General features: G+C 36.4%; 1 protein-coding gene across 1 annotated transcript in view; it reads left to right on the top strand.

The window, feature by feature from the left end:
- The window catches only part of Lpp (LIM domain containing preferred translocation partner in lipoma), a 633,514-nt gene that overhangs the window by 527,524 nt on the left and 92,315 nt on the right, over positions 1-13,675 (top strand). The window contains exon 9 of the mRNA XM_026389376.2: positions 5,897-6,066. Within this exon, the coding sequence (XP_026245161.2) occupies positions 5,897-6,066 (170 nt within the window). The remainder of the gene's footprint in view (positions 1-5,896; positions 6,067-13,675) is intronic.

Raw genomic sequence — 13,675 nt, 5'->3', positions numbered from 1 at the left:
CTATGTGGGATTCCCCCTTTTAGTGTATGTCCTCACCTGAAAATCTAACCTAAGCAAATATAAGTCTATAAATGAATCATGTTGTGGTCAGATTTCATAATCACTTCCCTTATTCAGGAGATCGCTCAGCCTTCACTTCATTTCTTCTAGTTTCTCACCCAGGCCTTTACCACCCATTCCAGAACTTCTCTTCCTGACAGCTTCTTGGGTTTGGTTTTCATGTGCATGTGTGGGGTTTGTTTGTTTGTTTGTTTGACCTTAGCTTAGTATCTTTTTTCTGAATTAAAGTGTTTTATAACCTGTCTCTAAAAGTCTCTTATCTACCACTAGTCCTAGGAATATAGCAGTCTTATAGTCTTTGCTCCTTCTCTCTCTCTCTCCTCAGTGTGTGTGTGTATGTGTGTGTGTGTGTGTGAGTGTGTGTGTGTGTGTGTGAGAGAGAGAGAGAGAGAGAGAGAGAGAGGAACAGCCATTCACAGCCTCCTCTTTCCTCCTCTCCATGTATGAGTTGAATCTGTAGGTATCTCTAAGAGGACCATCTAAGCAGTAACTTAATGAAGTGGATGTGTCCTAAAGTCTAACTTTTAAGAAATGATCAGGACTTCAGCATCCACAGATCCAAATGGAACTTACCATGGGAGTCTGGATATTGCTACATTATTTAAAGACAGGGTCCAAGAAAATGGTAAAAACTCAGTTTACTCTATGATACAATATGTGATATCCTACGTTAAATGACTATCAGTGGACATTCTTTGTGGAGTCTGTGTTGTTTAAAGTCATGCAGTACTGATTGATCATATTGATAAATATATTGAAAACACATAAGAAGCATGTTCTGTAGGAATGTTCTAATTAATACAAAGGAGCTACTTTCTCTGACTAAATGCTAGCAAAATATCTTAAAAGAAAATTTAGCTCATTCTGTTCATGTATTTTGGATGGATGGAGACCCATTGAAAAGTTTAAATTAACAAATAACAACAGTCTTAAGGAGTTTACTCTTGTTGAAAAAAAAAAACCTGTATATATTATAATGCCATAGAAACTTCCATTTTTTCAACTTATGGTTGAACAGTCTGTTTTGCATGCAGAAGAAACCTGTTTGGGCAATCTTGTCAATATTTATTCTGACAAGTAGTATAGAAATAGGTACCCCTTAGACCAGTGGCTCAATTTGGCCAAACATTAGAATCATTTGAAATGCTTATACTATTTTCACTCCTGAACCATCTTAGACCTGGGAAATCAGAATCTCTGGACCCAGGACACTGGATTTAGTAATTTTTTTAAGGTTTCCCAGATGATTGCAATATACAAACAAGGTTTAGGATCCATGTCCTAGAAAATAGCAGTTTAATTATTGCATTCATTAATGTTACAGGGACCCATGAAATAAAAACTTAGGTGATTAGAAAATGCCATCATATTAAAACCCTCAGAGAATGTCATATGGGACTGTCACATAAAGAATGCAAATTTGTTCTAATGTCTTCTCATATCATCAGTGGAAGATAATTTCTGAATCAGCTTAATTGAGGCTGCGCTCCAAGAAGATAACTCCTCGGCCATAAGTACAGCTAATTGAAGCCCATCTTATTTCTAGGAATACTTTTCCATCTTTTCAAACTACCTTTATATAGTCTTGTTGATTAAAATTTTTATAAAGGACTTTTTTTTCAGAATGAATTAAAGAAGATGGTTACTGAGAAAATAGATATATCATATACATTGGCATATAGAGCTTCAATTCATTATAATATTTAGAGGTAGAGTATTAGTTTTCCTTATAACCAAATTTTCTATAAGTCTAATAGTAAGGAGAATATGAAAACAAAAGTGACCAGGCTTGATATTGGCATAAATTTACTACTTTATTTTAATGTTGAATTATGGGCACATTTGGAAGTATCTCATCCCCATATCATGGCACCAATTCTAAAAATGGATACTTTGATCCCATCTCAAAAGAAGCACGTGGTGATCGTTGGGAAAACATTTTTAAATAATAACGTTTATTTGCACAAGTGAAGAAAGTGAATGCAAACTACAAAAAAAATGAAAATAATCATGAAAACTCATATTCCCCTACTCCAGCTCCCTTGCTCAATCTGATGATTTTCCTAGAATGTTATTCTCCACTTGCCTAAAAATGACTTGTTTGAATTCAATCTTACCCCCCGTATTCAGCTCACTTATTAAAACTTTCATAAAGCTTTTCCATTTGTAACAGAAAGTAAATCACAGACATCAGAACAAGGAGGAAGTCACTGCAATGGTCCATGAAAAAAAAAAACTGATTATATAGTAGGCACAGTGATAGAAAGTAGGTGCTAAAGAGACAGTGATGGGTTGTTACAGAATGGTAGAGAGGAAAAGAGGGGTAGGAAGAATCCCTGGCTGGCACCCCAGACCAGACCATAAAAGTCATACACACACCTGCACACACACACACACACACACACACACACTTTCAGTGTGCATGGCTTGTGGGACTTTATTCATGAACAGAATTTTCAGGCTATCTGTCCTCTACCATTGGTTCTTTTGATTCGTTGTACTACATGTTCACAGGAAGCTCCCCACAGAAGGCTCGAGTCTGAGTTGTAGCCTCTTTCTGTCTCCTGATCAACTATGTTTCTTTCATGTTCTGATGCCTTGAAGTTTGGTACCATTTCTCTGCTTTTCCTTGTTTAAAAGTGCAAAGGTACTTGTCTAAGGTGGGCATTTAAGTCATGGTGTGCTTTTAATAATGTGTAGTGTAAGTCCCTCTAGAGGCAAGAATACATTTTGTTTGAGTGTCTTTTCATTCTGAATGCTTCTCTGAAAGGCATAGTTTGTAAATTCTTGTTAATGTGAAAAGGGAACGTTTTGGGCACCTTCTCTGTGTTGCTGATGTGTAGAGCTATTTTTAATTTTTGTTCTTCACTCTTTTTTCTGTGCTTGTGAATTTTGAGGTGCCAGACTGACTGCCCTCTAGGCTAGTGTCCCCAATTTATCCTCAAAATAGGAAAAATATGAGAGGCAGAAAAATCCAGAGTCATGTCTGGGTTCAGCATATTACCCTGACCCACTCAGGAAAAATCTCAACATACCCTAAAAGAAAAGTTTTTTGTTGTTGTTCTTTTTCTTTTCTATTCTTTTTTTTTTCTTTATTTTTTTTAATGAAATAGTCCATCTGCTCACAGAGCTGAGAAGACTAAAGCCTCTTTTGCTATCACTGCAGCAATTTTGCCTCTTGTAAACCAACACTCAGGATCTCTTTGGAAAATCTAGAATATTTTTTTCTCTTTCATTTCCACCTGTCAAAATTCCATCCTTTAAGATTGAATTCAAATGCTTGTTGTTACTGAGCCCTCTCAATGTGATTTTCCTTCCATATTTTCATAATACTTTCTTCTACAACATACATCCAACAGGCATATTTTGTCATGTGCATGTTGGATGTAGGTAAGTCTCAAAGTGACTCTAAAAGGTGCTGACAGCGCCAATTCCATTTCTGCATGTCACACAGAATCTGACTGTGGTCCTGGACAAAGAGTAGACATTTGATGTCTGTTGAATTCATGGAAAATTTCAAAGCTTACCTGTTCAGCTGGACCTTTCCTTCTAAATCAGAGATTGACACTGACCACCCAGTCCTCATGGATAGCTATCAAACTCTCTACAAATCATACAGGTGGAAGCTCTTGGATTCCAGGTATTATACTTTAGAAATGTATAGTCTAGACCAAAACTGCCAGCTTTAACAGCTTAGCAGACCGCTATGACCAAAAGTCATTACTAATCCACCCAAACTGTTATTACAAAGTGTGGTCCACAAGATCCCTGGTGGTCCCTGATATCTTATTACATGATCCTTTTACTTTTATAAAGAGAAATAATAAGGTAGAAAAAATAATTTTACCAACCAGCATTTAACAAATGTGTAATACAACATTTGAGTTTTCATAGGAATCCAATGTTTTTAATAGTCATATGGATTGGTCATCCCACTGGCCCTTAAAAGTACCCAGTATGTTTTCTGGAAAGAAATGTTGTCAGTTGGTGGCATGAAGCTCTTAGAATTTCAGTCTCATTTGCAAACATAGCATGCTTAACTTTTAGTAAACCAATTAAGTTTTTGGTTTTTCTGTTTTCACAATAACCATGAACGTAGTGACACATAAAATAATGTGATTTTCTTACTGTTAACAGGAAATGTAGAAAAATTTAAAGATATCTTTCTAAGTTACACCTTATAATAAAAACAGGTACAAGTTAATTCTTAGAAAGAGGTTTGTAAAACCATACACATTGATTATTACAAAATTTTTTATCAAATGTCAGGAATATAATATTGAGACTTCATAAAAATATCAACTGTAGTAGAGATAGCTCAGATTCTAAGAGCTTAACTCTTGCCAGCATTTGATAGTTCTTATTGCTTAGATAGTTTGAGCTTTATGTCAGAGACATTCTGATCCTACAACAGAATATAAAGAAATGCTTTCTAGGGCCAAATACAACCAGAGAGAACTAGAAATATATTTACTTTTTTTCTCCCAAGTTGAAACATTTAGCTCTCCCACTTTTGAGTGTGAAATGATTGTCAATCCAAAATGATGTAGTGTTGAGAGCAGTTTTCTCTGACAAATCTCCCCATAATGCTCCATAGTGTTGGATCTGTGTTAAACTTGGTGCACAGAACTGGGAGGGGGCAATTTACCAGAGCGGTGAAGAGCATAGGCACTAAAGCTAGACTGCTTGGACTTGATGTTAAACATTCTCCATGCCTTAGTTTTCTAAGGCATGGAGAATAATAACAGTATCTACACATGGATTGTGAATATGAGTTAATACATAGATGCCCCAAGAAGAAATGTCTGGCATGAGAAGCACTAGGTTTGCTACAAGTTATGTTGAAAAGACTGAAAATTCTTGCTGACATTCCCAGTGTTCTCAGTACCTGTTAGGATTGTTTTTAATTTAGTAAAGACAAAAAATAAAGATGCCTACTAGATGCAGACCCAACCTCTTGCTTCAAATTCCCATGACAAAGCCAGATAGAGATGAACATACAACCAGCACAGTGCCTCTTGCTGACAAAATTATGTTTCAAAATTATATTTTGTTGTTATTATTTAAAACTTAAACCTAACTCTGTGTCCATATATGGACCAGATGCCCCTTTAATCAATTTAAGAATGCAATAGCTTTGGAGACCACTGGATGGACAATGACAACCATGGCCACATGGGACTCAAAACCCCACAGTATGTGGAACCACTGCAGAGTTAGGGATATGCAAACTAAGAGCAGACACTGAGGCCATGCTCTGAATTGTACGTGCTTACGTGGTCAGGTCCAATAGATGAGACTAGAAGACATAGAGCTAGAACAACTGGGTAGCAGTATCTGATTCAGTGTGAAAGAGAACTTTTTTGCAGTTAGAGTAGTGTGCCCATCACTGGGGGCTGACTGCAGAGGCTTGACAACCAGTGATTTTGTGAAAAGAATTGAAGTTCAAGTGTGGATCCAGATCTCTCCCATTCCACCTGTATATACAGACTCTCCAAGGAGAAGCTTTCCTGGACTGTTTTGTAGATTGTGCCTTTCAGTCCAAACATCCTGACACATATCCCTCTTATATCTGCAAGTGTGAATGGAGTCCGATGATGGCCTCAAAATCAGAGACCTGAGTTCTAGTCCATCACTTTCTCTGGGACCTTCGGTCAATTTTGTTCAATTAACTCCTGTAAAATCCACATCCATTCAAAGGATGGAAGTGACTTTACTGGTGGTGGTGGTGGTGGTGGTTCTTTTGCTGCTGCTGACAATACAAATCTGCTGTCTCCTGGACAATGACTTCTTCAGAAGGATCAATCCTTAATAATTCTTCCCCTTTTTCTTTCAGGCCGCTGTGCTCGCTGTGGGGAAAATGTAGTTGGGGAAGGTACAGGATGTACTGCCATGGATCAGGTCTTCCATGTGGATTGTTTCACCTGCATCATCTGCAACAACAAGCTCCGAGGGCAGCCCTTCTATGCTGTTGAAAAGAAAGCATACTGTGAGCCCTGCTACATTGTAAGTGCTTTTATTTTTTCTCTTCAGGTGATTTGGCCTAATGCCAATCACTCCAGACAGAATGTAGCCATCTAAGCTTTATTTCTCACCCAATGTTATAATATGTGTGTGTGTATATGTGTGTGTGTGTGTGTGTGTGTGTGTGTGTGTGTGTAAGTAAATAGGCATATTGTAGATTTCTCCCTGTATTCCCCATTCATATGAGGTCAGAAATGTGCATTGAGGTGGGGCTGCTTTTCATTTAGTGATTCAGCTGAGAAGTGCACCAACTTGTGGATTTTAGGCATGTATGTCCAAACTAGCAGGTATCCTCCTCAAAACATCAGAAGGCTTCCCAGTAGCAGAGTCTACCTTTTGCTAGTAAATCTCAGCCTGTGTTTGAAAGCCACTATTTTTAGGGAATCTTTGCAGACTTCTGGACTTGTCAGGCTCTTCTAAACTTCTGGACTACTTTTCTACCCAGAATGTTTCTTACCAGCCTTATCCAGCAGATTTTCAATGATGCAGAGAAACCCTGAATTATAGAGCACCTTAAAGAGAAATGAATAGTAATACCGACTGAGCTAATAATTGTTTTCTTTTTTAAAAGAAAAAACCCTGTATTTTAATAACATAGCTGAGAGACTGAAAAATAGTCATATTATCTTAGATTTTTTGCAAGGCTACTTAATCTATTATGTTATTCTCTAATAGAACAATTGGATGACTAAATACAAACTTTTTAAATAATCTAAAGTACCTTATTTTGCTATCTTTCTGCATGATTTTAATCTGCCTAACATGTGTTTGTGAATAAAAGTATTACTTTTTTTGCAACTCACAAAAGAGTAATGATTTGGCCCTTCATGCCGAGGTATTGCAGCATCAAAAAAGCCTTGGTACAAGGTGTTGGGAGTCACAGCTTTGCAAAATTTCCAAAATTCAAGGTTTATTGGAGTTTGTGGCCTGGATGGTATTTTGCCATAACCTGGTAACTTTAACTCATTGTAATGCTGGTGTTTGTAGCACAGTTCCAAAAGTTCAAGATGAAGACTATGAAGGATTACCTATCATTTTGCATCTGTTAGGCTCAATTTTATTTCATTTTTCTCCCAGAGGCAATTTAAATACATGTAGCATCATTAAAAAGCCATACATTTTTAGAGGTGAAAGAAAAAATCTTCAGACCATTTGCCTAATTTATCTCTTTAGAAGTGAGAACACAGAAACAGGGAGAGGGAGAGTAGCTTCTTATGTTCTGTCATAGTGTCAGAGCCAGGGCTATATTCAGTTATCCACAGCCTCATATCTTGTGCAAATACCACATGGTTTTAGTTTGTCCAAAACATAAAGATGGACACAGTAATGTCCTGTTGATCTGGAAAGAGCAATGACATCTAAAAGAAAGTCTGGCCAATGAAAGCTTACCACTATAGGACATTCAAATATTTCAGATATCACCTTTTGGGATCTTCATTGAAAAGAGAAAAGCATTGCATAGTTCCCAGCCTTTTCGTGTGGACTACATGAACTATCATTGACAATAACTTAAAACCACCACTATGAAATTATTGGTTGCTACAAGAGCTTTGACAGTGATGTCAGCAGAGCCTGCAGAGGCACCCCAGGCCCATTTGTTCCTAATCTAAGAAATTACAAATGGTTGTGTGTGGTTTTTTGTTTGTTTTGTTTTGTTTTTATAGCTTTTCTGCTTCATCCTTTTTTGACTACATTGTTGACTGTTGGCCACTTTAATGACTTTCTTGTGACAGCCCTCTTCACCCATTCTTTTCATCCTTCATAAACCAAAACTCTTAAATACATTATCAGGAAACAACGTAACAGTACGAGGAGCTCCTGAGTTTGAATTCAAATCCATCACTTAATACTTTGTCTCCCTGTGTAAATTACTTCATCTTTCTAAGGCTTCAATTTGCTCAGTATTTCCCCCAAAGACTACAGAAGATGAAATGAAGCAATCATTCTGCCTTCTCCAGAAACAGTAGTGGAATACATGGTATTCCAAGATTAATTTTACCAAGATGTTTGATCCTCATCACTGTTTCTGAACCTGAGAACCTTACCTATGCAGTGAGATTCACCAGGAAGTTGTTTTAGCTCTCAGACATAACACTTCTTCCCACTTTTTAATGCTTTGCTTGCTTTCCTGAGTGTGTAATAAGACCAAAGAAAGGCCAATATGACAAAATGAGGAGAGTTTCTACAGTGTGTGGGCTCAGGTTTTAACCTCTCTTCGAGGCATAGGGTCTTCAGCATACTACCCCCCCTGCTTTGGTTGTATGTTAATGTACTGTGCTTATAGCAAGGAAAACTGTCTGGGAGATATTTAATCACAGACATGGAAGAACTGGGTGAATTCAAATAATGGAAATCCTTACCATCTTTTTAATATCCTCCTTCATAAGAACATTTAATCAAGTTTTTTTTTAAAATGAAATCTATACATAGTGACTCTAAAATGTAATTTAATTTGTACCAGAATTCAGTTAAGCTTTACCCAGGGACCTTTGTTCAGCATTGATTGCGGAGTTCAACACAGCTCTCACACCCTCAGATGGGTATACTAGCACTTTAATTTCTTCTAAATTTGCATAAGTCCAATAAGCTGCACACTAGAACTAAAAAGATGTTGGGGAAACAGAATTAAACAGAACAATATTTTTTTTAAGGACAATCCTAGACATGTGTGTTTTAAAGAACCAAAGGACTTAGAACAGGAAGAACTTTCTGTGTGACCCAGAAAAATTGCCTCTTTTACAACTGCAGGAAACCAGTAGTTAAAAGACATTCTTTATGAAGCAGAGAAAACCCAGTCCCTGGATTTCAGTCAGGATTCCTTTCTTTTGTTTATTTTTTTCAATGATGGAATAAGTATATTATTTACATTAGGTTAACAAATAGGAAATAGAAAATCAAATATGTGTAGGGAATTACAATGCCATATTCAGTAGCTTAGTGAATTATTTCTGTGTAATGACCACCCAAGCATGTGTGACACTGAATCCAGGAATGAGACCCATCTACTATAAACTAAATTTATTTCTGCCAAAATTGGTTTTTGATAAAGATCAATATAACTAATGTCATATAAATATAACTAAACCTCTCCAATAGGGAATAGGATACATTTAATAAGTGGTCTCATTACTGCTGAGGATCCTGTAAACTGGAAAAAAAACTGGATTAAATCTAAGATCATAGTTAAATGAAACATTTAAATTATTTTAAGGTAAAATGCACAAGTAATGTCTTCAGATTTGGTTTATTAATTGCAGATATGTTTCTAAGGTCTCTTGAATTCTTCATCCTTGTGTACAAATAGCTGTACTTAAATAAATTTTACTCAATATGGCATTGTAATTCCCTACACACATTTGATTTTCTATTCCCTATTTGTTAACCTAATATAAATATGTACATAGCTTTTTATTGGTAATCATCTTCATTTTTAGCTTTTTATCTCTTTAGGTTTATATAATGTTTATATGCTATATTTTAAAACCATTTCTCACTCAAAAGATATTAGGTGTTTTCCAATCTTTTAGCATTGTAAATAATAGGCTTACAGGAAACAGAGTAAAATTTTTATATTTTTTAAATTACTTCCATAGATTAATTTTAAATTTATCTTACCAATCAAGAGCAGAGTAATTCAGAAGACTTTGCTTTACTTTGCTACATTTCTTTAGAAAGATTTTTCCAGTTTATAGGACCATCAGCAGTAATGAGACCCTCTCCAATAGGGAATAGGATACTTATTAAATGTATCCTATTCCCTATTGGAGAGGTTTAGTTATATTTATTTTGAACCAATTTAAAAAGTGCATTATGTCACAGTTATTTAATTTACATTCTTATAATTATTATCAAAATTGATGAGATGTTTTTCGAGTTTGGTGTCACTGAGATGCTTTTCTTCTTTGACATCTTTTTAAAAGCTTAGTTTTAAGCATTAATAAAGTTTTGAAAAAATTAACAATTTAAAATTAAGCACTCAAACTTCCTTGGGAAGTAAAGTGTTATAAACAGCATCTACTTAAGTAATGGTGACTCTCTTGGTATGACCTTGGGTAAATCATTCATCTTCTGAGTACTAGTGCTCACATTTATTAAAGGAAGATATTAATTTCTTTTCTATCCTCAAAGAGAGGGAGAGAACAAGTATGATATTTTGTATGTCATTAAACCATTTACCAATATGAGGGCCTAATCTGATTAATAATATGACTATCATCACCTTTTGCCCTTAGTATTATGTGATCCAATTTAGAAACCCTTTTTAAGTTTGGAGAAGTATCCTGGCTGTAGTTACGATAGAAATCCCAAAATAAATTGATGTAGTAGGAGGAACATGAGAACAAGTAAGAGAAGAAGAGCTTCACGCTTTGCTTACGCCAGTTTCTGTACTGCCATCAGTGAGGCGGTAGTCATGTCTCCCCCCTTGTATGTCCTCTGCCCTCCCTGAGACCAGCTTACTCATGAGCAGAGATTTAGCACAATCAGTGTCGTTTTCCTCTTAGCACTGACAGGGAGCCTTGGCCTAGAACAAAGCACATAAAAAGTTTTCACCAAAGTGTTTACCAAATGGCAGCCAAGGAGTCTCCCCTAAACCAGGGCTCCAACACAGAGTGGTAGGAGTCCAACTCCTGACACTGAAGGTAGAAGTTGTTAAGACATTTTTATTAGAGCTGAAATCCTAGTGACTAACAGGCCTCAGGAAACAGGAGGCCAGCTCCAAAGGAGACTAAGCTCTGAGGTACATGAACTTGGCACATTAGTGGCGAGCCCACCAGCAGACTTTTACTCTCTTGTGTCACTAAATGGCTGCAGTTAAAACAGTCTAACTTTTCAACCTCCAGTAAAAGGTTGGGTTTTGTATCTCTGCAGGAAAGCTGTCCTTTATAAATTCAAGTTCTCCTAATAAAATGTTTTAAAAGCACTTGTAGCCAGTGCCTTATATGGGTGTTGGAACAGGAACTGGGAGTTTGGACTAAATCTTTTAAATCCACATGAACTTCCCTTCTCTTTTCTTAACTGCTTGCCTTTGGTCTCTCATCTCTAAGATGAGATGTGTTTTTCTCTGTCTTGTCATCTCTCTCACACTACACACACATCAATACACAAACCACACACTGCACACACACACACCACACATCACACACACACACACACCACATGCATACCACATATCACACACATCACACACTACACACTATACACACACCACATGTGCACCACATACATCACACACATCACTCGCTTTACACATACCACATGTGCACCACATATATCACACACACCACTCGCTTTACACATACCACACACACATGCCTCTCACACAGTACACACATTACACATACCTCACACACACACTATATACACACCACATGCATGCCACACACCACAAACATGCATAGAACATATGCATGCATCATACACAGCACACACATATGCATACACACCACATATCACACACACTTTCTTCTTGATATTTTATCCTCATCTCACCATTACTCTCCCAGGAAGAAGGAAAATGGCTCAAAAAAGAAAAAAAAAAAGTCAAAACCCTCCTTTGCAGGGTGTAACCACACTAACTTCTGAAACATCATCTCTCCCGTTCATTAGAATCTAGCATTTTACAGTGCTTGCTCCTTAGCATCTTTTATTACATGTTATCGTAGATATTAGAGCCATGTGAAATAGATGAGGGGAGATTGTTAGTCTCATTTTACAAATGCACCTTTGATGGTTTTATAGTAAAAGACAAAATGAAGACTAGGAAGAGTGCTTACTCTTTATTGCCTGGTCATGCTCCCAGCCTGCAGCTAATGTTCAACTTCCTGAGTACATGAAGATCCTGCCATCCCCCCTCCCAACACACACACACACACACACACACACACACACACACATCTACAGTCAGCTCTCATCAGCACCTACCGTTTCCAGGATTTTAACTGATAATCACTTGCATCATGCCTTCCAGTATTGCAGAATGGCAGGTGAAAAATGGTCTTTGTTAGTGTTTACAGATTACTCTTCCTGAAACACCTCAAATTATGAAGCAAAAACTGCCTTTAGAGATAAAAATAATAACAACAATGAACATTTGTTTAACGCTTTAACTTTTACAAAGCACTTTTTAAAAAAATACGTTAATTATTTTAGTCAGTTCTTTTGCTTCTGTGATTAAAAGACCTGACAAGAACAATTATAGAGGAGGAAGAGTTTATTTGGATGCTCAGGGTTTCAGTGGTCTCAGTCCACAGACAGCAGGCTCCATTCCTCGGGGCTCAGGGTGAGGCCACATATCATTGCAGAAGAGTATGGTAGAGGAAAGCAGCTCAAGATATCACACCAGGAAACAGACTCCACTCAAAATATATCCCCCTGAGGCATGCCCCCAATGATCCACCTCCTCCAGCCACACCCTACCTGCCTTCAGTTACCACTCAGTTATGTTTATCAGGGAATTAGTCCTATGATTAAGTCTATTATAACCCAATCATTTCACCTCTAAGTAGTCTCCTCCTCACACAGGAGCTTTTGGGGATACCACATACCTAAACCACAACAGTTATTCCCAAGTGATCCTAAAAAGTAGTTACAATTATTTTTGCTTTCATTTCCCATGTCAAGAAACGAAGTCTCAAAAAAATCTCAGTTTGTGCAATTCCAGAGAGCATGTGTATCAGATCGAGGACTTGACCCTGGCCTGCCTTGATTTCCAAGTACGGCCCTTTCTATTTGCCTAATAAAAATCACTGGAAATATCATTTGTTGTTTCTAAGTTTCCTTTTTACTGATTATTTCCTCATAATTTCTTTAAAAGGTTAATCCAAAATTTGAATTTTAGTGATGTACCTTCACCTTCATTTTAGAGAAAGTTTTAAAATTACAATGAATTTTTGTGGTAGTAATTATTTAAAAGAAATGTTTTAGTAGTATATGCTCATTAGAAAATAGAAGAAAAAAGGTATGTTATCTTTTCATCTGAATAGAATAGTTCACTGCATATTCCTTTTCTATTTTTATATACCTGTATGTATGAAGCTAGATAGAGATATAGTATAGATAGATACAGGTAGATATAGATACAGATGCAGATACAGATATATCTCCACATGTTTATTTTCACATCCTATGAATCATACCACACATACTAGTTAGTAATTTGTTTTGTTACAGGATATTTCATCAAACATTGCTCAAAAATAGTCTCTTAAATATTCCATGGACATCCAAAAAGAACATGTATTACCTACATACCCTTTCTGAAGAGTCACTCAAAGAAATATTTCATCAAATGAACAAGTCAATCAAAATATGCTGTGCAGGAGATCCAGATCAAATAAGAACCCTTATTTGACAAGCATTGAGCCAATAAAACTACTCATAAAAAACATAGAAAATTAAAAAAAGATATATTAGAATTCAACATTATTAATATTACCCTTAAAAGAATAGTTTTCAAAACAAAATATCAAATATCTATAATATGAAAAACAGATACCATATCGTTTAGGACAAAATTATCAAAATTACCAGCTAGACCAAAGAACTGTATTTTATTAATGACTATATTGTTCCCAATGAGGACAAGACCAAC

Source organism: Urocitellus parryii, chromosome 2, assembly GCF_045843805.1.
Source record: "Urocitellus parryii isolate mUroPar1 chromosome 2, mUroPar1.hap1, whole genome shotgun sequence".
NCBI lineage: Eukaryota > Metazoa > Chordata > Mammalia > Rodentia > Sciuridae > Urocitellus > Urocitellus parryii.
Note: the sequence above shows the minus strand (reverse complement) of the source record. Positions and strands in the feature narration are given on the sequence as shown.